At 42.3% G+C, this 25,110-nt stretch overlaps 1 protein-coding gene across 1 annotated transcript in view; it reads left to right on the top strand.

The window, feature by feature from the left end:
* LOC124553744 (cation-dependent mannose-6-phosphate receptor-like) overlaps positions 1-10,165 on the top strand; it is a 134,221-nt gene extending 124,056 nt beyond the window's left edge. Inside the window, exon 6 of the mRNA XM_047127679.1 lies at positions 9,245-10,165. Within this exon, the coding sequence (XP_046983635.1) occupies positions 9,245-9,310 (66 nt within the window). The 3' untranslated portion in view covers positions 9,311-10,165. The remainder of the gene's footprint in view (positions 1-9,244) is intronic.
* Positions 10,166-25,110: the final 14,945 nt, after the last annotated feature.

Genomic DNA, 25,110 nt, shown 5'->3' on the forward strand with positions numbered 1-25,110 from the left:
CCGGACTTTTTTTCTTCTCATTATACAAGGAATCCATTTCAGAAGCTTTGCCTACCAAGTTTTGGAACACCCTGTATATATACACTGCCTGACAAAAACAGTGAAATGCCCAGAAGACACGGTCAGATGCCTGTATAACTTGTGCATGTGCACAATATCATCAGATATGTAAAAGATTAAAGTTGCAGTTGTCTGTGACAGGTAGAACAGCCACCAGGGTGCATTGGTGTTCTTCATGTTTAGTTGTTTTTACCAGGTCCAGTAGGGTATAAAGGGGCACGAATAGCATCACATGGTGAGTGATTCCTGGGAAGGAAACATGTACTTGTGTGAGACAGCATGATCAGCACGTGACAAAGCTCGAAAGGGGCCTCACTGTGGATATCCGTTCAGCCGGCTGGTCGAATCGTGCATTATCCAGCTTTGTCGGGCATTCAGGTGTGACAGTGGCTCGATATCGGACTAGATGGGAATGTGAAGGCGAGCGTACTTGTCAGCAAGGTTTCTTTCGATAGTATCTGAACACCACGACTGAGGATCACTGCATTGTGAACTGAGGACAGGTAATGGACTCCCTGCAGTATTCTGTGTCACCCCACACCATTAGTCTGAGATGAGCAGCAGCCAGACTAGGGAATTATTGCCCCACATGTAGGCTACCATTACAATGATGACGGTGTACGAAGTGGTGCTGTGACTGGGAAGCACACACGGACTGATGTCGAGTGACATGACATTGTGATCGGTGACGAATTGCGATTCTGCGCTACCCCGGATAACTGTAGTCAGTGAGTATGTCAGTGACATCGGGAGAGATCCCCTTCTTCCAGTGTTTCGGAGAGGCACAGAGGTGTTTCTGCCAGTATCACGTCGTGTATCGTGGGTGGTAGTGACCGAGGGAACTCTGTCGGCACGACGGTACGTCTCGTGTCCTCGCAAGTTAAATCCTGTGCGACAGTACCGTGGTACCGTTTGTCGACGGGAAAACTCTCGTCCACACGTGAGGATATCGTTTTGCCATCAGTGGCTCTACACATTTACAAAGACCACAGTAAGGTGAATATATTATTGACGAACTGTCTGCCTGACAATGAACTGTTCCTGGGACCGGCGACATCCCGAGATCTGTCTCCGATAGAACACGTGTGACACCGGCTCGGACGTCAGCTCTGCCCCGATGCGAGTATCCGGGATGTCGAGAACCGTTTAGGAGAGTTGCCGTTTAGGAGAGTTGTGAGCCAGCTTACATTGCGAGAGGATACGACAGTTTTACGACACCCTTCCCGACCAAATTGGTGTGTGAATTTCTGCCAGAGGGGATGAAAGTTATACTTGTAAGTGGGTTGGTACTGCCAAGTGGTTGTTTGTAAATTTGACTATATTTTGTAGTCATTGAAATAACATCACATTCCCTTTCGACCTGATAAGTTTCATTTTGTTTCCTCCTCCTGTTCTGAGTATTTCATACTTTATATTATTAGGTTGCTGCATAAATTCATAGCATTTTTGTTTGCAGCTCGGTATTCCGGTTGCTACGGGTTTGTTTGTCGATTCTCATCTTTTATTTGTAGTCCACTGTTGCTATCTGAGTTTACATATTGTCATTTTGAGGTAGCTACTGGAGCTGTGGATGCTAGAAAATGTGCTGCCAAGTGTAAAAATTCAAATATTTGTGACATATCTTCGTGTTCGAGTTTAGTACAGGGGTGACAGTGGTGAAGGCAGCTAGAGACATTTGCGCTGTGCACGGGGATAATGCTATTGGACTGGACACGGCAAGAAATTGATTTTCGCATTTTAAGGAGATCGTTTTGACACCAGTGGCTCTCCAGATTTAGAAATACCTCGGAGGTTTGATGAAGACCATTTAAAAATCATTAATCCATTTCAGTGTACTAAAAGCATTAATCTACAGTTATCCACGTCAGTGTACTCGAGAACTTGCAAGTGTGACGAACTGCGATCACTCCACCGTCGTGCGACATTTGCACACAGTGGGGAAAGTTTCAGACATCAGGTGCACAGGTACCACACACTCTGAGCCAAAATTACAAAAATTAACAGGCGTCTTTATGTGCATCTCTGCTTGCTCATCATCAGTTTCTTGTGAACAACACCGAGCATTCCCTTCCTGTGCGATTACTGGTGACGAGAAATGGTGCCTTCGTGCTAACGTAAGGAAAAGAGAGGGATGGTTGAGCCAAACAAAGACCTGTGTGAATCTACAAAAGATAATGTTACACATTTGGTGGAACACTGATAGTGTGATGTACTGCGGATTGCATCCCCAAAGTGTAACCGTCACTGCTGACATTTATTATCGAGAGCTGAGACATCTTGCAAACACAGTCCGAGAACAACAACCGGGAAGACAGCACGAAGAGATGCTACACCACAAATAATGCTCGTCCGCATTCTACTAGACGTACAAAAAACGCTGTGCAGGAGTTGAGTTGGGAAGTCATTCTGCACCTACCTTACTCACGTGATATCGTGGCCTCACATTTTCTTCTTTACCATTCTCTGTTGAACAGCCTTTGAGGAATATGTGACTGTAGGCTTTCCGGGCGTAAACTATCGATGAAGGTTTCTCGGGTCTTCTGGCGAAGATGGGTAGTATGACACTTCCCGAAACATCGTGAGATATCGACGCTACCACCCGGCTGGAGACCCGAGAAACCTCCGTCGGCCTTCCAGGAACTTCTTTTCCAGGCGAAAATGTGCTCCTAACGTGGCTCGAGGAGTTCTTCCCTGAAAACCGAGTGATTTCTAGTCGAGAAATTGAAAAGTGAACCCAGCATTGGCAGACTATTGTAAATGGTGGAGGAGAATATATTATTGATGACTAAAGTCTCTGTTATGTGCATTTGTCGTGCTTATTAAACGTATGGAAAAATGCTATGAACTCGTGCGTCAAGATAATTACATCTACATCGATACCCTGCAGGCCACCGTACTGTGTGTGGTGGATGGTACCTCATACCACTACTTGTCATTTCCCCTCCTCTTCCACTCTGAAATAGAGCAAGAGTAAAACGAATGTCTGTATGCCTCCGTATGAGCCTCAAATTTCTCGTATCTTATCTCCGTGGCCCTTATGCGCCATATACGTCGGTGGCAGTAGAATCGTTGGGCGGCAGTTAGCTTCGAACGCCGGTTGTCTAAATTTTCTCAATAGGGTTTCTCGAAAAGAATGTCACCTTCACTTTCGGGATTCCCATTTGAGTTCCTGAAGCACCTCGGTAACACGTACTTGTTTCTTGAACCTACCGGTAACAAATCTAGCAGCCTGCCTCTCAGTTGCTTTGATGTCTTCCTTCAATGCAACCGTACAGAACCCAAACACTCGAGCACTACTCAAGAATAGGTCATACCAGTGTCCTATATGCGGTGTCCTTTACAGGTGTACCACTCATTCCTAAAATTCTCCCAATAAATCGAAGCTGACAATTTGCCTTTCCTACCACAGTTCTCACATGCTCATTCCACCTCGTATTGCTCTCCACTCTCCAGCATTACGCCCAGATATTTGACGGTGTGGAGCAGGACACAGGGAAAACATGTATAAAAAATAAAGATGCTGTGACTTACCAAACGAGAAAGCTTTGGTAGATAGACACAATAAAAAACACAAACACACACACAAACAAATTTCAAGCTTTCGCAACCCAAGGTTCCTTCATCAGGAAAGAGGGAAGGAAAGGGAAAGACGAAAGGATGTGGATTTTAAGGGAGAGGGTAAGGAGTCATTCCAATCCCTGGATTGGAAAGACTTACCTTAGGGGGAAAAAAGGACAGGTATACACACACACACACACACACACACACACACACACACACACACATATCCATCCGCACCTATACAGACACAGGCAAACATATGTAAAGGCAAAGAGGTTGGGCAGAGATGTCAGTCGAGGCGGAAGTACAGGGGCAAAGATGTTGTCCAATGAAAAGTGAGGTACGAGGGGCGGCAACTTGAAATTAGCGGAGGTTGAGGCCTGGTGGGTAACGGGAAGAGAGGATATATTGAAGGGCAAGTTCCCATCTCCGGAGTTCTGATAGGTTGGTGTCAGTGGGAAGCATCCAGATAACGCGGACGGTGTAACACTGTGCCAAGATGTGCTGGCCGTGCACCGAGGCATGTCTAACCACAGGGTGATCCTCATTACCAACAAACACTGTCTGCCTGTGTCTGTTCATGCGAGTGGATAGTTTGTTGCTGGTCATTCCCACATAGAAAGCTTCACGGTGTAGGCAGGTCAATCGGTAAATCACGTAGGTGCTTTCACACGTGCCTCTGCCTTTGACTGTGTACACATTCTGAGTTACAGGACTGGAGTAGGTGGTGGTGGGAGGGTGCACGGGACAGGTTTTACACTGGGGGCGGTTACAAGGGTAGGAGCCAGAGGGTAGGGAAAGTGGTTTGGGGATTTCATAGGGATGAACCGAGACGTTACGACGGTTAGGTGGACGGTGGAAAGACACTCTTGGTGGAGTGGGGAGGATTTCGTGAAGGATGGATCTCATTTCAGGGCAGGATTTGAGGAAGTCGTATCCCTGCTGGAGAGCCACATTCAGAGTCTGATTCAGTGCAGGAAAGTATCCCGTCACAAGTGGGGCACTTTTGGGATTCTTCTGTGGGAGGTTCTGGGTTTGAGGGGATGAAGAAGTGGCTCCGGTTATTTGCTTCTGTACCAGGTCGGGAGGGTAGTTGCGTCATGTGAAAGCTGTTTTCAGGTTATTGGTGTAATGGTTCAGGGATTCAGGACTGGAGCAGATTCGTTTACCACAAAGACCTAGGCTGTAGGGAAGGGACCGTCTGATATGGAATGTGTGGCAGCTGTCATAATGGAGGTACTGTTGCTTGTTGGTGGGTTTGATGTGGACGGATGTGTGAAAGTAGCCATTGGACAGATTGAGGTCAATGTCGAGGAAAGTGGCATGGGATCTGGAGTAGGACCAGGTGAATCTGATGCAACCAAAGGAGTTGAGGTTGGAGAGGAAATTCTGGAGTTCTTCTTCACTGTGAGTCCAGATCATGAAGATGTCATCAATAGATCTGTACCAAACTTTGGGTTGGTAGGCCTGAGTGACCAAGAAGGCTTCCTCTAAGCAACCCGTAAATAGGTTGACGTACGAGGGGGCCATCCTGGTACCCATGGCTGTTCCCTTTAATTGTTGGCATATCTGGACTTCGAAAGTGAAGAAGTTGTGAGTTAGGATGAAGCTGGCTAAGGTAATGAGGAAAGAGGTTTTAGGTAGAGTGGCAGGTGATTGGCGTGAAAGGAAGTGCTCCATCGCAGTGAGGCCCTGGACGTGTGGGATATTTGTGTATAAGGAAGTGGCATCAATGGTTACAAGGATGGTTTCCGGGGGTAAAAGATTCATCAGACGATTGTTAGCCTCATTTTCATAATCTGCCACCACATAACCAGTCCTTTTAATACATTTACACGCAGTTTTTTCAAAATTTTCCCGAATTTCTCCACCCTTAAAGTGTTTTGGAGGCAACACAACTACCGAACCTTTGTACACATCGTTGTTTACCAACCTAAGTTCACCACGGGATCAACATAGCTCAGCTTAAACCAATACTTTTTCGACTTTTTTCACACCAGAACTCTAGTTACTTTCTAGTTCACCTTTATCTCTCCCCATATATTTTTATTTTCACTTTAGCCTCATGTTACACTTTCCACCTTCTAATAACATGTCACCCTCAAAACACCCCCACAACGACCCCATTAAGTTTTATTTACATTCCCTCCACAAACATGCCTTCACCCTAGCCAGATTACACTCGCATATTTTATTTACTCAGGCTTGTCTGACATTTGGCATCACCCCCAAAGGCCTCACACTTAAAGTTCCCATCTCTGGCTGTAACACTTCTTTCCATCAGTCCCTATACCAGTTCCAAACCGAACAATCCATTGCCCTCACACACCTAATCCTTCACCTACACATCAACTCAGCCAATGAACACACCTGTCAACTCCTATCCCTAATCAGAGTCTTCAATCTTCCCTCTCCCACATCCACACCGGCTGTTCAGAGCATCCTCCTACAGGCCAACCGCAAATTAGAACAGCATGCCACCCTCCACCTCAAAAAACTATCCAATCTCCTGGTTTCCCACCTCCGTAGAGACAACTCACTCACCCTGCACAACCTTTCCAACAAACCTCAACCTCCTCTCATTGCACACAGACCCAGTCTCTCCCATCTACTCAATCTCCCATTTCCAGCTCCACTCCCTCCAAAACCTCAAAATTCTAGTCAACACAATCTGTAACCACAACACCCCAATTCAGTAGCTAACTTTCCTCCAAAACTCTCTACCAGTCCGAAACCTCTGTCCTATCCAAAGGCCTCACCTTCAGCCCTACTCCCAGATTCAACCAAACAGCCCTCATCAAAGATTTACTGTCCTACACTCGTAGTCTCTGCTGGAAATACCACTTTGCCACGAAGAAAAATAATCCTAATCCTACTCCTAACGATCCAACTCCCCAAGACACTATCCAAATTGAACCCTGCCTGGGACAGTTCCGTCCTCCATCACAGCGGGACCCACCTCCTCTTCCTCAAAATCACCCTCTCCAAACCTTCCAGGAATTTCTCACTTCCAGCCTTGCCTCTCAGTCTTTCTTGAAAATCCTTAATCCTACTCCCAACATCACCACTGCTGGAGCCCAGGCTATCCGTGATCTGAAGGCTGACCGATCCATCGTCATTGTTCCGGCTGACAAGGGTTCCATGACCGTGGTACTTGATCATCGGCAGTATGGGGCTGAGGGACTGCGTCGGCTTTCAGACAACACTACATACAAAGTTTGCCAAGGTAATCCCATTCCTGATGTCCAGGCGGAGCTTCAAGGAATCCTCGGAACCTTAGGCCCTCTACAAAACCTTTCACCTGACTCCATCAACCTCCTGACCCCACCAACACCCTGCACCCCTACCTTCTTCCCACTTCCTAAAATTCACGAACCCAAACATCCCGGCCGCCCCATTGTAGCTGGTTACCAAGCCCCCACAGAACGTATCTCTGCCTATGTAGATCAACACCTTCAACCTATTACATGCAGTCTCCCATCCTTCATCATCGACACCAACCACTTTCTCGAACGCCTGGAATCCTTACTGAATCTGTTGCCCCTGGAAACCATCCTTGTAACCATTGATGCCACTTCCTTATACACAAATATCCCACACGTCCAGGGCCTCACTGCGATGGAGCACTTCCTTTCACGCCAATCACCTGCCACCCTACCTAAAACCTCTTTCCTCATTACCATAGCCAGCTTCATCCTAACTCACAACTTCTTCACTTTCGAAGGCCAGATATGCCAACAATTAAAGGGAACAGCCATGGGTACCAGGATGGCCCCCTCGTACGTCAACCTATTTACGGGTTGCTTAGAGGAAGCCTTCTTGGTTACTCAGGCCTACCAACCCAAAGTTTGGTACAGATCTATTGATGACATCTTCATGATCTGGACTCACAGTGAAGAAGAACTCCAGAATTTCCTCTCCAACCTCAACTCCTTTGGTTGCATCAGATTCACCTGGTCCTACTCCAGATCCCATGCCACTTTCCTCGACGTTGACCTCCTTCTGTCCAATGGCCAGCTTCACACATCCGTCCACATCAAACCCACCAACAAGCAACAGTACCTCCATTATGTCAGCTGCCACACATTCCATATCAGACGGTCCCTTCCCTACAGCCTAGGTCGTTGTGGTAAACGAATCTGCTCCAGTCCTGAATCCCTGAACCATTACACCAATAACCTGAAAACAGCTTTCGCATGACGCAACTGCCCTCCTGACCTGGTACAGAAGCAAATAACCTGAGCCACTTCCTCATCCCCTCAAACCCAGAACCTCCCACAGAAGAATCCCAAAAGTGCCCCACTTGTGACAAGATACTTTCCGGGACTGGATCAGACTCTGAATGTGGCTCTCCAGCAGGGATACGACTTCCTCAAATCCTGCCCTGAAATGAGATCCATCCTTCACGAAATCCTCCCCACTCCACCAAGAGTGTCTTTCCGCCGTCCACCTAACCCTCGTAACGTCTCGGTTCATCCCTATGAAATCCCCAAACCACTTTCCCTACCCTCTGGCTCCTACCCTTGTAACTGCCCCCAGTGTAAAACCTGTCCCGTGCACCCTCCCATCACCACCTACTCCAGTCCTGTAACTCAGAAGGTGTACACAATCAAAGGCAGAGCCACATGTGAAAGCACCTACGTGATTTACCGACTGTCCTGCCTACACCGTGAAGCTTTCTATGTGGGAATGACCAGCAACAAACTATCCATTCGCATGAACGGACACAGGCAGACAGTGTTTGTTGGTAATGAGGATCACCCTGTGGATAAACATGCCTCGGTGCACGGCCAGCACATCTTGGCACAGTGTTACACCGTCCGCGTTATCTGGATGCTTCCCACTGACACCAACCTATCAGAACTCCGGAGATGGGAACTTGCCCTTCAATATATCCTCTCTTCCCGTTACCCACCAGGCCTCAACCTCCGCTAATTTCAAGTTGCCGCCCCTCGTACATCACGTTTCATTGGACAACATCTTTGCCCCTGTACTTCCGCCTCGACTGACATCTCTGCCCAACCTCTTTGCCTTTACATATGTTTGCCTGTGTCTGTATATGTGCGCATGGATGTGTGTGTGTGTGCGAGGGTATACCTGTCCTTTTTTCCCCCTAAGGTAATTCTTTCCGCTCCGAGGGTTGGATGACTCCTTACCCTCTCCCTTAAAACCCACAGCATTTCGTCTTTCCCTCTCCTTCCCTCTTTCCTAATGAAGCAATCGTGGGTTGCAAAAGCTTGATATTTGTGTGTGTCTGTGTGTGTGTGTTTGTTTGTTTTTTATTTATTGTGTGTCTACCAGCGCTTTCCCGTTTGGTAAGTCACAGCATTTTTTAAATATATATTTCAGCAGAATATGAAGAAAAGGCTGGCCACAAAATGTGATTAATTCTTATGTTAGTGGCATAAAGGTGTATCTTGGTAACAGTTGTTCATTGGCTTCCACATTCTATCCTCCTTTTGGCTGCCTGCATCTTATAAGTTACTACTGTGAACAAACGCACAGATGGCCCTCCCTTTGTAAAGTTTAGTTAGGTCGATGCAATGAGAGACACTGGTAAGTGCAAAGCAGGTAAAACTGAGCTCTATGGTTAACTTATCCAGACCTGTTACGTCTGTTGCAGGATGGTGTCACGTTCACTCTCAACGGCTGCCGAGTGCGGCCAGCCAATCTCTACGACAGCATCTGAGGACTCGGTGTCCCCTCGTGGTATGCCGATACTGCTGCCAGTCTGATATTATTTGAACCTGTCTGAACTGCTTTTGTGTCAGTGTTACAGATCTGTAAAAGCTGAACTGCTCAAAATGTATCTATCGCAATTCTGTCTGCAAGTTACTGCGGTGCGACATTTCGCACAATCGGGAGAAGTACAAATGGCAGTTTGTTATGTATCGACTCACTAAACACGGAAGTTGTTCACTTTTTTGTTTAAAAAGCTAAGATTTCAGAAACATTCTGATGGTTAACACACACACACTTTAGTAACAATAAGTACTGGATAGCTCTCTTCGTATGAAGGGAGAATTTTGAGTTTAAAAGAGGTACTTGTGCCAAAAACAGTTGAATATGTTTCACAAACTTGCTGAGTGTACAGGAATTGTAAATACAGATGTGTTCCATAAAAGAATGCTGGGCATTTATATTTGGAACATAATTACAGAGTGTAATTCACAAAGTTTTTGATCCAGGTCATGAATGATTACTGAAAATGGAGCAGAATTTTTCCTTGTAATGTTTTCAGAAATAAAACGATGAGGATTTATTCTCTCAGTATAATGATATATAATAGTTTACTGCTTTGGTGAGAGCAATATATTTTTTGTGCTGCTGTGTAACTTATCATTACTAACTTGTAAATATTTGTTTTTATCTTGTTTACAGTTAAAAAAAAATAGATGTTGAAACCACAAGAGTTTATTTTACCACGATTGGAGTATGTTGTGTTTTTCTGTGGAAAGAGACGAAGACTGTGAGTGAAGTTTATATTCGTTTCTTGTTTCTAAACTTTTATAAAGCTTTAATTAAAAAAAAGAGGGATATGCAATAATTGTGTGTTCATTCTGCTTAACATTATGCACACAAGAGGATAATTAATTCCTCATTGTGTTTGTCAGAATTCCTTCCTCTTCCCCACTTAGAATGTATTATTTACGTGCTTTAAGTTTGAAATTTTTGTACAACAGATGTTTACTGTGATGGAAGCCATAGACTTGAAGGAAGAAAGTAATAACGTACTTCATAAAATGTTTATTTGATTGGCTTCTCTTTTCTTGCAAACTAATACCTAGAGGGAAATAGAAATGCTAATGAGAATGCAAGAACTAGTTTTGGGAAATATAAATCTGCAAGTACTGCATTTCTTTCTCACACTCTAGTTTAGTTTTTGCCAAATAATACCTCATTTACGGTTCTTGTGGATTTTCCACTCATAATTGTCTGTGACATGGCATTGTTACTTCAGCTACTTGTGTTCATTTAATCTTTAAATTGGCTCAATTGTATGAATACAGAGTTTTACATGTAAATTACTGTGATGGGTGGTAGAACAAACAAATTTCCGTATTTTAAAATAATTTTTATTCAGTTTCAGCCATTTGAATTCATCTTACATGGGGAGTATAGTGTGTTCATTCTAAAAATATGCAAAGCATGTGCAATTTCAAAACAGAACCATAGTTCAAAAACCGCTTAAACCTCTTTCGTACATAATAGTGAGGCAGTCCTGTCTAATGCAGTTATCAAAACTTACTTTACAGACACACAGTCAGCCAATAGAGTTGTAGTATCTACAGATTGATCATTCAGATGTGCTGAATGGCAATTTTTGTCACCAACATAAATTGCTTCTCTACCAACCCTACCTCAACAAAGGTCAATTTAATAATGATTGTGGTGTTGCTCACGCTGCTAAATACTGCATTTTCAGGCAACAACAAAGTTATTATGTGGCAGGTGTCATTAGAGGACAGTTAATAAAGTTATTTCATGTAATAATGAATGAACTAGGCACTCATCTTTTCGTGTTTCCCACGCTGGTCTCGTTGTAAAATCATGGCTCAATCGTCGAAAATCTAGGTGGTGATTCCAAGCTCAGATGCAAAGAAGCCTAGATTTTATTATGCAATATTCAAAAGTTTTATAGATGTGTTTCACAAACCATTCTTGAAGATTCAACCTTTGAAAGTTAGCACAATGGTGATGTAAAAAAAAAATAAATAAAAATAAAAAAATCAACACTCCGGATTCAAGTTAACTTCTTTTTTATTGCTTTTATTGCAATGGCACGTAAAACACAAAACATCACGTCACAATACAAAACATACTTGAAAACATCTTCCTCACTGTTAAAGTTCGCATTTTATAAACTTGTTACAATATGTGTCTTTCCAACATGACATCCAAGACTTGACCTTCTCAAAGTCCAACTCTCTAACTAACTAAGTAATAATCGCTTACGCGCCCAAAAATCAAGAGTTACAAGTACGTCAAAGATTATAGTGACAAAAGAAGGAATACACATAAGAATAATATCATTGCAACATAAACATATCGATGTATCAAAGTATCTCTACATTAATGAAATCAAATCTGAATGTTGTCACAGAAATATGTTAACTACTTTACAGAAAAACAGTAAAACATTGCTGCTATCGAGAGGTTCAGGTGAGGTACCGTAATGGGTACGTAATTCAAGTACCATTACACTTCCCAAACCACACAAGAGTTTTGGAACCCATGGTATAGATGGTTTCAAAAAGTCGATCCCACTGCTGGAGACCTCTCCTTGTAAATGTTGGAAAGGTTTAATCCTGCTACAGTCACATTCTTTTAAGGCATCTGTATGCCAGTCATATGATAGAGATTTTCCATCTTTCATATATTTTTTTGTTTCATGTTAAGTGTAAGAAAAATCATCTGCTATTGCTGTTTTCAGTGCCACAAGTATGCTCTCTCGAGCTCTTGCAAATTATATATATATATATTTTGCCATGTATTGTTTCGTGTTTGCTGCTATCTCATTTAAATCCTGTCTGCCTAATAAACTACGAAACTAGAGTGAGACAACAGCAAACGTGGAAGAATATACGTATCGTTCCATGTTTATATTCGTAATATTCTTATGCGTAACAGTGATACAGTCAGAAATGAAGCACAGCAACTGACTAGATTTTTAAATCTAAGATGACTCTAATTTCTAAGCCGAATGTAATGTGTGTGTGTGTGTGTGTGTGTGTGTGTGTGTGTGTGTGTATATATATATATACATATATATATATATATATCGTATTTACTCGAATCTAAGCCACACTTTTTTCCGGTTTTTGTAATCCAAAAAACCGCCTGCGGCTTAGAATCGAGTACAAAGCAAGCGCAAGTTCTGAAAAATGTTGGTAGGTGCCGCCACAACTAACTTCTGCCGTCGAATATATGTAGCGCTACACAGGCATGCTTTGTAGGCACTGGTGCCAAAACCTCTGCGTCAGTAAATAAATTTAAAAAAAAAGGTGGAAGACGAGCTTTTTTCTCCGCCCCGAGTTTCGACCACTGCATTTTGATACATTATTCAACGAAGTAAATACAAATTCCGTATTGTTCATCTTCGAATGTAGCAGAATTTCAATGTAATACGAAAATCCGACTGGCAAGACTGTTTGGGATGTTTGTCAATATGGCCAACTCTACGTTCTACCTGATGAAATGTGATTCACATGCAGTATTCTCTTCACCATAAGAATAATATGAATATAAACATTTTGCCATGTATTGTTTCGTGTTTGCTGCTATCTCATTTAAATCCTGTCTGCCTAATAAACTACGAAACTAGAGTGAGACAACAGCAAACATGGAAGAATATACGTATCGTTTCATGTTTATATTCGTAATATTCTTATGCCTAATAGTGATACAGTCAGAAATGAAGCACAGCAACTGACTAGATTTTTAAATCTAAGATGACTCTAATTTCTAAGCAGAATGTAATGTACTAAAGAGGCGTCTGCAAAGATTTTCAAATGGAGAAAAATTTTCAGTAAACTCTTGTTTAGAACATCTTCTATCATACGCAGTCTGTTACTTGGTTCTTTTTGATCATTATCAAAGAAAGCATCAGTGCAAATAACAACAAATAGCAGTCTCTTGCCATTGTTTCGCTAATGAGACGATTCCTCTCTCTCTCTCTCTCTCTCTCTCTCTCTCTCTCTCTTTTTTTTTTTGTAAGCGGCGGTAGCGCGCACAAAAGCAAGCCATGCCGCGAGCCGCGACAGGCCGTAAACACGCACTATCAGAATGCGACAAACAATGCACGACACAGTACAGTAATGCATTTTCAGCTTAGAGTGATGTAAACACCTATAACAAAGAAAACGACACTTATCAGATCAAAGCAAAATAAGCAATCGATTCAAACCAGACGAAGCATGTGAAAAGTGGAAGGGTACCCGTATAAATACGGACGGAGCGCCTGACGCATAGCAATGGCTACCTGGTAAAGCTTAACTGCTAAGCTTACAACTCGAACCAAACTACTGTAGCTGCATCGTCATTCATTCGACCTAAATTGTGTCTCATATTACAATGGACCAACTTTGTTTTGATTTGGAGGTGCGGCCTAAAACTTTTTTCTCCCCTCGAATTTCGAGTCCCAGATTTCAGGTGCGGCTTAGATTCGAGAATTTTTTTTTTCTTTATTTCGAGTCTCATTTTTCAGGTGCGGCTTAGATTCGAGTGCGGCTTAGATTCGAGTAAATACAGTATATATGACAGAATATGAAATTTGTGTGATTTATGTCAGCAAGGTTTTAATTAAAGGAATTAAAAAGAAAACTGACACACAGAAATAACTCACAATTTCTTATTTATCTGTTTTCTAAAACACAGTATCTCCACTTTTATCCTTAGTCAGAACAGAAGAATTTGGTTTAAAATGTTTGTGTTGTATGAATTTACTGTCACTTTAGTGAGACAGAATCTTAAATAACAATTCAATCAACAAGCTAATTGATATCTAGCCGGGAACACATGGGGCATGGGAGGGCAGAGGGGACAAAAATTAAGGATGTAAGTAACACAACACAATATAGATTGCGTCATGTCTTAAAATGGGGGGAGGGGGGAAGACACATTAAGATACCACTTGTAAAAAACACCATCCTGCCATCACGAGATGCAGCAGAAATCGACAAATTATGTACTGTATTACCCCAATTTCTAAGTATGTGTAATTTATAAAATCAGTGTTGTGCACAATGCTAGATGCCCTTTAACTGCTGATAAAAATTACGAATGAACTTCCCCTGTATCCATTACATTCAGCAGACAAAAGTCATCGGACACCATTTCTTCTCACCACAGATACTGCAGTGGCCGACAGCCTTCAGTTAATGACCGAGAGCAGCAGCATTTGTACGTGTGAAATAACTGCAAACAATGTAGGATGTACAACAAACAGATGCGGTAAGACAGTGTGGCGAAATTTGGTGTTGACGGGCTATGGCAGCACCTCTCCTGCGCTCATGATCATATCAGTTGGATCCTAGACAAATGAAAAAATGTGGTCTGGTCAGATGAGCCCAGATTGCAGTTGGTAAGAGCTGATAGTAGGGGTCTAGTGTGGTGCAGTCATGCATCCAAACTGTCAACAGCGGACTGTGCAAACTGGTGGTGGTCCTATAAAGGTTTGGGACCTCTGGTCCAAGTGAACCAATTTTTACACTTTTTTGAATGACAATTTGAGCAAATGATTTGGCCATGCAGCTCACACAACACGAATCCGACGAACATTTATGGGACATACTCGAGAGGTCAGGTCGTGCACAAATCCTGCGCCTTTTGCTATTATAGGGACTGCACAGCTCAATATTTCTGTAGGGGATTTCCAATGACTTGTCCAGAACATGCTAAGTTCAGTTGCTGCATTACGCTGGGCAAAAAGAGGTTCGACATGATATTACGAGGAATCCCACGACTTTTGTCACTTCAGTGTAAATGTAGCAATGATGCAGTGGAAAATCCAGGATTGAATGTAACAATATTACAGAAGGAAAGTTGCTACTCACCACATTGCAGAGATGCCAAGTCGCGATAGGCACAACAAAAATATTCACACAATTATAGCTTTTAGCCATGAAGGCCTTTGTCACCAATAGACACACATACACACGCACATTCACGCGAACACAACTTGCACACACGTCTGCAGTCTCAGGCAACTGAAATCACACTTAATGGCCGAAAGCTATAATTGTGCCTATTGCGACTCGGCATCTCTGCTATATGGTGAGTAGGAACTTTCCTTCTCGTAATATCGTAACAATGATACAATGTAAAAGGCAGAATACATTTTTATACATAAGAAGTGCTGCCATCTGGAAAGTAGGAGTAGTCAATCTTTGCACAGCTAGGTGGCGAGAGCTGCATATCTGACGAGTCAGTGTGTGGAGTGGCATTCAGCTGGGAGGACATGTTGCGTGTCCACAGTGATTTCCATAATACTCTGTGTTTGGTGTGTGGCGATTTTACGATGGATCCGCGAACAGAACAGCGCACGAGTGTCAAATTCTGTGTGAATCTTGGTAAAAGTGCTACAGAAACCCTTGCAATGTGTTTGGGTTATGATCCAGAGACAATCGTCCCAGTGGAAGAGCCCGGGCTCTCCGGGGGGGGGGGGGGGGGGGGGGGAAATAAAAAAAAAAAAAAGAGGCGAGACAGGTGAAGAGCAAAGTGACGATCGTGATCATCTTTTACTTTACTTTGATACTGAGGGAATTGTGCACAGAGGATTCGACCCACCCAACCAAACAGTGAATTCTGCGTACTACTGTGACATTTTGCAACGGCTCCGTAAAAACGTGCGGTGACGGCGGCCCGAACTTTGACGTCTAGGGAGCTGGCTGCTGCATCACAACAACATGCCCTGTCACACGTCCTTGCTTCCCAGGACCTTTTTGGCAAAGACAACATGGCGGTTGTACCCCACCCACCGTACTCGTCAGATTTGGCACCTTGCGACTTTGCGCTATTCCCAAAACTGAAACTCAAGTTGAAAGGCAGTGTGTTCGACACTCATTCAAGAAGCATCGCTGGTACCTTCAAAGAACAGGACTTCCAGAAAACGTTTCACTAGTGGCAGAATCACTGGGACCAGTGTGTACGTGCGGATGGGAACTACTTCGACGGTGATGGTGACAGTCAGTCCAAAGGTAAGGTTTTCAACAGAAGGCAGCACCAGTCCAGAAAATTTTGGATAGCACCTCGTATTTGGTATCTGAAGTGATGCACTGCATATAAGCTTTTAGGTTGTCAGTCAAAGCTGCACAGATACACACATTATGGAGTTCAGAAGACCCTCTGGGTGTGAAGCGAAATGGTTCCTCCCCTCACTCCCTCACACGCTGTGGCTGCCTGCAGTTTGTGTTATCGGCCTTCGCAAAACTACCTTTCTACTAGATTTCATAGGCAGCCATGTGTTCCATTGTTTGCAGTTCATGGTCTCTGATTTTCTAGAATTCTGTACATACAACAGTGAGATAAAAGATATTCTAAGTGACACATCACATCTACATTGTAAGCAAAAAACCCTAACATGAAATATGTATAATGGTGAGAACCATGGCATATCACTAATTATATACACGGTACCAGTATTAAAAAATTATTGATACAGCAGCTACTGGTATCAATATGGAGAATTTGAACAATGTTACATATAAAATACCAGTGCACTGAACACAATAGACGATTTAATATGTTTATGCTGCCTGAAGCAGTCACATTTTGTCTAGAGCAGCTTACAATTCACACTGGAAATGCAGCAGTTCTTTAAGTTGCGGACGTCCTTCTCAGCTGTGGATGACACTTGTTTATGAGTGCTGCAGTACGTACGGATTAAGAAGAGAGTGGTAGGCTCCCACACCAGCTAGCAGTGGTTGGCCGTCTTGGGCTTTCAGGGCCAGAGGAGTGATGTGATTCAAATAGCTCTGAGCACTATGGGACTTAACAGCTATGGTCATCAGTCCCCTAGAACTTAAACCTAACTAACCTAAGGACATCACACAACACCCAGTCATCACGAGGCAGAGAAAATCCCTGACACCGCCGGGAATCGAACCCGGGCGTGGGAAGTGAGAACTCTACCGCACTACCACGAGCTGCGGACGAGGAGTGATGTGCCGATGCAGAAATTGCTTGTGACATCAGCAAAGAGATACATAGGGAAAGTACATTTATTCTGGAAAGTAATTGTTAGTAATAAAGTTGCCTTTTGCCACTCTGACATTAGGAGTCTGTGAGTCATAAATAATATCTTTCAGTAATTTGTACAGTAATCTGTACAATTCCAGGAAAGATTGATATTAATAAATGACTGAGTAACTTTGGCATAACCAAAGACACACTATCTTACACGAACTATACCAATTTTATGCTCAAGTTACAGACTGTGCACCATAATTGGCAGTTGTAGATAGGATGCCTTTTGATCTATTTATGCGGTAGACTATGCTCTCATACAGTCAATAACAATCAGTGTGAAAAGTTCGTTTTACAGTGTTCCTTACATAAACGCACCATAATGGCATCCCGTGTAAAAATTATTTGCACAAAAAACTTCCTCTCATTTCCTTATGTGAAAAACAGACAGTAGTACTGCACATTCAGAATCTGACAACACTGCTATGGTTTCGCAAGGGGGCATAAAACTACAAGAGCATCTCTACGCAACAGGTAGGAAGAATTCCTGCACAATAGCTCACTAAGTCAAATCGAGGATGGACTGGCTTAATTATTGTAAGACTTGAGTGGGAAAGCACGGCCCTTATACCGCCATCTACAGACACACCTGCTAAAATGAAACATTTCCTAGAGGTTTAGTACAACTGGGCGGTTCTTGCATACTGCAAAGGTGACGATATTTCTCTCAACAGGATTAAATCTTGGACACTGGAGATTATCTGCGCTTCTTGGTAGTATAGCTGAACGATTCTGACAACAGATATGTATGTACTAGGTGACAAACAATGAATTCTGGGAACAGTACTGTGAAATGTTGTCATTTTCATGTGAAACGTGTCAAGTAAAAAGACAAAGCCCAAAAGATATTTCGGTAGGAGTATATTTCCCATTACCATTTGCTGAAACAATACCATAAGAGAGATTGAAATACTCCTCGCTCAAGTGAGGGATTTGATTGCTCTCATGATTTAGGTGCCTTCTAATGAGGCACTGCTCTCTTATGCTCACCTGATAGTTCCCAACTTCAGACGCTATTGCAGTCAATTAAATAAGATTTATAATCAGAAACACGTAAACAATCCTTAACCATATATAGAGCTATTGGAACCTTATGCTGAACTAAGACACGGTGCACCAATGCAATCGACATCATTATATTGAAACAGATCTCGGTCAACTGACAGGTGCATCATGTCTGTAGTATTTTCAGTAGAAGTACAAGAGGGAAAACCTTGTGCAGCACCTGGTTGTGTTAAAATATACGGGTATCATTATATATCAGTTTCATAAAAGTACGTGAAGCTTAATATTAACTACACTTTTATTTTTTACCCACAATATGAACTACATTTTACATACTGGTAATGAACATCATTATTCTCCCACCAATGAAGTACAAACGAATCTTTCGATTCTCGCTTAGATATAAAAATTACTTAGGAATAGCAGAAAGCTGCGCCTTTTCCTCGCCATTTAGCACCCAATGGAAAAAAAGATAAAACCATCATTTAAGAGAAGTACAAAAGAAGTGTCAATTGCATCAGACCATGAGATGTAAAATGTGTTTCACCTGCACTTTTATCGACATAACAGTAAAGAAAATAGTATTATGCATAAATTTCAGTCACCTAAAACTATCATTTACTTCCAGTTGATACTACTTTTACCGTAGGTGACGCTTTGTCTATATTGTACATTATCTGATCTTAAGTATCTGGAAACCTATCAGTACAGGGTATATTACAATATATGGAGTATATCCACCCTTCACCTTTATGGGACCTTGAATTCTTCTGCGGACACTGAATGAAGTGTCTGAAAATCTAACAGAATGGCAGTCCTATTCTTTCCTCAAAAACTGGAACCAGAGAAAGTAGCAATGTTGGAGGCTGCGGTCTGGGGTGAAGTTGACATTCTACCTCGTTCTGTAGAGGTTTCACTGGGCTCAAGGTTTGGATCCTGGGCACAGGACCGTCCATTACAGGAATGTTATTGTGCCAAAACCAATACCTCACAGGTGCTTCTGTAACACATGCGCACTGTCATGCTATACAATCGAAGGACTTGGAGAGATATAGTCATAAGCCACAACTTTCACAAAATTGAGTTTTTCATATTGCGGCATTCTTAAAAATGTCTTCTTCACAATGTGTTGAAAAAAGTTCCATGTTACTGCAACAGATGGCAGACTATGATGGATTGCAGTTCTATGCTGTGCCATCTGGTGGTAGTTTCAGAAGATACATAGTCACAAGCCACGGCAAAATGGCAGGTGGGTCAGGAACATCTGAAGCGTCTTTGCGCCTTCAACACATATTTGACACAGACAGTAGTGGAAGTGAAGAGCTTGACCCTTTGGATCCTGACAGTGATGAATCTTGGCATCCATCGACCAGCAGTTCCAGCTCAGATGATGTTTCGGTAAGTATACAGGGTGTTACAAAAAGGTACGGCCAAACTTTCAGGGAACATTCCTCACACACAAAGAAAGAAAACACGTTATGTGGACATGTGTCCGGAAAGGCTTACTTTCAATGTTATAGCTCATTTTATTACTTCTCTTCAAATCACATTAATCATGGAATGGAAACACACAGCAACAGAACGTACCAGCGTGACTTCAAACACTTTGTTACAGGAAATGTTCAAAATGTCCTCTGTCAGCGAGGATACGTGCATCCACCCTCCGTCGCATGGAATCCCTGATGCGCTGATGCAGCCATGGAGAATGGCGTATTGTATCACAGCTGTCCACAATACGAGCACGAAGAGTATCTACATTTGGTACCAGGGTTGCGTAGACGAGAGCTTTCAAATGCCCCCATAAATGAAAGTCAAGAAGGTTGAGGTCAGGAGGGTGTGGAGGTCACGCGTACGAACACTTCGACTGAAATGTGCAGGAGCTCCATCGTGCATGAACCACATGTTGTGTCGTACTTGTAAACGCACACGTTCTAGCAGCACAGGTAGAGTATCCCGTATGAAATTATTATAACATGCTCCATTGAGCGTAGGTGGAAGAACATGGGACCCAATCAAGACATCACCAACAATGCCTGCCCAAACGCTCACAGAAAATCTGTGTCGATGACGCGATTGCACAAATGCGTGCGGATACTCGTCGGCCCACACATGTCGATTGTGAAAATTTACAATTTGATCATCTTGGAATGAAGCCTCATCCGTAAAGAGAACATTTGCACTGAAATGAGGATTGACACATTGTTCGATGAACCATTCGCAGAAGTGTACCCGTGGAGGCCAATCAGCTGCTGATAGTGCCTGCACACGCTGTACATGGTATGGATACAACTGGTTCTGCCGTAGCACTCTCCATACAGTGACGTGGTCAACGTTACCTTGTACAGCAGCAACTTCTCTGACGCTGACATTAGGGTTATCGTCAACTGCACGAAGAATTGCCTCATCCGTTGCAGGTGTCCTCGTCGTTCTAGGTCTTCCCCAGTCGCGAGTCATAGGCTGGAATGTTCCGTGCTCCCTAAGACGCCGATCGATTGCTTCGAACGTCTTCCTGTCGGGACACCTTCGTTCTGGAAATCTGTCTCGATACAAACGTACCGTGCCACGGCTATTGCCCCGTGCTAATACGTACATCAAATGGGCATCTGCCAACTCCGCATTTGTTAACATTGCACTGACTGCAAAACCACGTTCGTGATGAACACTAACCTGATGATGCTACGTACTGATGTCCTTGATGCTAGTACTGTAGAGCAATAGTCGCATGTCAACAAAAGCACCAAAGTCAACATTACCTTCCTTCAATTGGGCCAACTGGCGGTGAATCGAGTAAGTACAGTACATATTGACGAAACTAAAATGAGCTCTAACATGGAAATTAAGCGTTTCCGGACACATGTCCACATAACATCTTTTCTTTATTTGCGTGTGAGGAATGTTTCCTGAAAGTTTTGCCGTACCCTTTTGTAACACCCTGTCTAAAACGGTTTATCTCTGGTGATTAATTTCCTGTGGCTTGTGACTTTGTTTCTCTCAACATTGCCAACGCATTTGACTAGCCATCCTGTGTGTTAATGATGAAACTTGATGTGCACATTTATACTACTGCTTACTGGTGCAATAATGTAGTTTCAAAGGTAAAGGACGTGTAAAAAATATTCTCTCATTAATGTGATTTTAGCGAAATTTAATGTTTTGTGTGGCTTATGACTATATCTCACGCAAATTCTTAGACTATTTTGCTTTTCATATTATAGCTTGAAATAAGTAGAATAAATGAAGAATCACCAGAAAAACCAAAGCCTTCACGGAAAAGAAAGCAAAATATTGATCAGTGGAAGAAAAATAAAGCAAAATGTCAACAAAATGCTGGTCAGCAGTATATGTCTTTAAAAACCCACAAGACTGTTCAGGCTGCTACTATAGGAAGTCCCTGTACTTGTTTAAATAAATGCTTCACAAAACTGCTTGGAGAGGAAGAAACATTTTTCATTCATTTTGGGACATAGGAAACTTTAATGCCCAGAATACTTACCTAATGAGCTGTATGAAAATGGAACCGAAAAAGCAGAGGTTTGTTCACTATTTAAATAAAAATGGTTTAATATTTTGTGTATTTATTTCATTTTGTTACATTTGTCGTAATTTCTTTCAAAGCTATCCAAAAAAGACTTCCAAGAAAATATCATCCAGGGACGTTACATTTTCTTATTATGTGAGGATATACGGATCTGCAAGGAAGCTTTCCTAAGCGTTCATGGCTTACAGATACATGCACAAAGAGTGAGGAATTTGCAACATCAAATGAAGCAGGGATTTGCAGTGCCAAAAGAAGATGGAAGAGGTTTGTATGTTACTCCGTGCTATAAGTTAGGGATGTACTCAAACTGAGTACGATACAAATATTTCTATTAGGAAGAGGATAAAAGCTCATCTTTTTTTTTCTTTCAGGAAAACATGGAAACTACCCACGTAAATTTCAAGACGAAGCTGTACAAAGTGTTAGAAAATTTCTCAACTGCCATACCGAAATATAACAGTCATTACAGTAGGCAACAGAACCCCAATAGAGTGTATTTGGATTGTGATCTCAAAACTGCTTCCTTATTTCAAGATAAATACTCAGAATACTGCAAGGAAAAGCAGGTTCCTGCAGTATCTGAAAGTAAATTCAGAGAAATTTTCGTATCTGAATTTAACATAAGCTTCAAACTACCAAAAAGTGACACCTGTTCAAAATGTGATGGATTTCTAATTGCAATAAATAACCCAGAATTATGTGCAGAAGAAGTCACAGAAAAGAAACAACAATATGAACTGCATCTCAAAAAGGCTGACCGAGGGCAAAATATGATTGCATCTAACCGCTCTGGCTAAAGAAAATTCGAAAGAGCATCATGTGATAGCAATGGATATGCAGCAAACGTTCCCCACACGTAAACTAACAGTTGATCCAGCATTTTACAAGAAGAAAATATGGATATACAACTATGCTATCTATGACTGTGGATCAAATAAGGGTTATATGTTTCTGTGGAGCGAGAAAGATGGAGGACGGGGTTCAGATGAGGTTGGGAGCTGCTTATTGAAGTACTTGGAGATAACTAATCCTCTGACAAAACATCTCCACATAATCACAGACAACTGCAAGGGCCAGGGAAAGAATTGGACTATTATTGCTTTGGAAAGATCCCTTGTTGCTACCAAAAGATTTGATTCTGTCCAGCATTACTTCCCTGTGGTAGGTCACACCATGCTACCTTGCGATTGCGATTTTTGTTGCATTCAACGGTATGCAAGAAACAGACATCCAATAGTGTACACTCTAGATGAATGGGCAGAAGTAATAAAATCTGCGAGTCCAAAACATTTCATTGTAACTAAAATGGAAAGAGAAGACTTCAGAAGTTTGGAAAGCCTGAAGACATTGATCTCAAAACGTACAGAATCCACGTCTGGAGATCCCCACCATTTCAGTGAAACTACTCAATTTAAGTTTGAGTCTGAAGATCCCTTCAAGCTAAGTGTAAATCACTCTTATTCAGACATAGGAGCTTTCATGTCAGTGGATATTCGTGTCAAAAAGAAAGGAAGGCTAGTCGAACCAAATCCATATCAGCTGCCAATAAAGTACAGAAAGCCACTACTAATTAACCAGGAAAAAATTGATGATGTACTGTCTCTTATGCCATACATACCTGCAGCAAATCAAGATTTCTTTCAGTCATGTACTGGAAATAACGTGTACAATGATGAGTAGAGGAACTTCCTTGATGTAACTGTATCCATGAAAAAGTATTTTATACATCTGAGATACCCGATATGTATATATTAATGTGTAAAAATTATACATTCTGCTTGCTGTGTAAGAGTAGTTAAAATAAGTCCATACAAATTCATACTTTATGTTTTAAACAATTTTTTTGGGAGATATAGTCATAAGCCACCATTGACTACATCTTAATTAGAATCATTCTAAAATTAATATTTTATAGCATGCAGAGAGTTGACTATTTAACAACATGCTTTGCAAGTATTAAGCAAGTGTCTGCAGTAGAAATAAAGTTTCTATTTTGTATTAAACATTTTCAGACCTCCGTGGAAATTTAAACTCGCTGTATCTCAAAACTAGTTCAATGTGGCTTATGACTATATCTCTCAGACCCCTTCAATTAATCATCGTCTTTGAACAGTACCTCTATTCCACACAGCACACAGTACTGTAAAATGTGTTCATATCCTTCCCAACTTAGCGCAGAAAGGACGTGATACAATAACTACCAATAATACTCTTCTAAAAATAACAACACTACCTCTGTACTTCCATTACTGGAACTACACATGATGCCAGGTAACATTCTCCAGATGTGAAAAACCCATTCCATCAATATTCCACAACACATAGCACAATTCATCACTACGAACTACTCTTTTCTCGTCTCCCACTGATCGGTCTCTACACAGTCTCAAACACTGTACCCCATTCTTTTTAATCCCCTGTTCTAGCTAGACTGCTGGTAACTCTTTGGAACTCAGGAGTGGTTATTTACACTGATTTTATGAGTCCCCCCCCCCATCGCTATCTGAAGCCCTGGTGATCTCACTTTAGCTACGGTCTTCCTTCGTGTTTCCGCCTCACCATGACACCACTGACAGTTGACTTCAGTAGCTTTAGAAGTGCTGAAATGTGTGTGTAGGATTTGTTACTCCAATGATATCCAATGGCTAGTTCGTGTTTGAACTCTGATCTTCATCCTGCACTGTTCCTGGTGTTCTGCCACTGCTGATTTGTTGTATTGTTTGAGATGGGTATCTCTCTCGTCTTCAGATAACCTTGCACTTATTGGACGTCCAGTCTCACCTACATACACCATACACCAGTCCGCATTTGCACCTGATTTCATACAATCTGGTGGCATGAAACTTCTCAATTGTATCTTTTGTAGAGGCCAGAACTTCTTTCAATTTGTTGTTGCTACGAAAAATTGGCTTAATACCTGCCTGAGGGAGAATTTTGCCCAGACGTTCAGTTTTTTAGTCGTGTGACTAGGGCCTCCCGGTGGGTAGACCGTTCACCGGGTGCAAGTCTTTCGATTTGACACCACTTTGGCGACTTGCACATCGAAGATGTTCGGTGATCCCTTGAAAGTATGGTAGCAGGACGGTGTTCCGTGCTTCGTTCTGCATTTCCCTATTGCCTTCTTCCTCATGTCGTAGCCATTAGCTCCAAATATGGACCTGAGGTTCTGTAGTTTAAATGTGAGATTGTGTTCATCACTG

Source organism: Schistocerca americana, chromosome 11, assembly GCF_021461395.2.
Source record: "Schistocerca americana isolate TAMUIC-IGC-003095 chromosome 11, iqSchAmer2.1, whole genome shotgun sequence".
Lineage (NCBI taxonomy): Eukaryota > Metazoa > Arthropoda > Insecta > Orthoptera > Acrididae > Schistocerca > Schistocerca americana.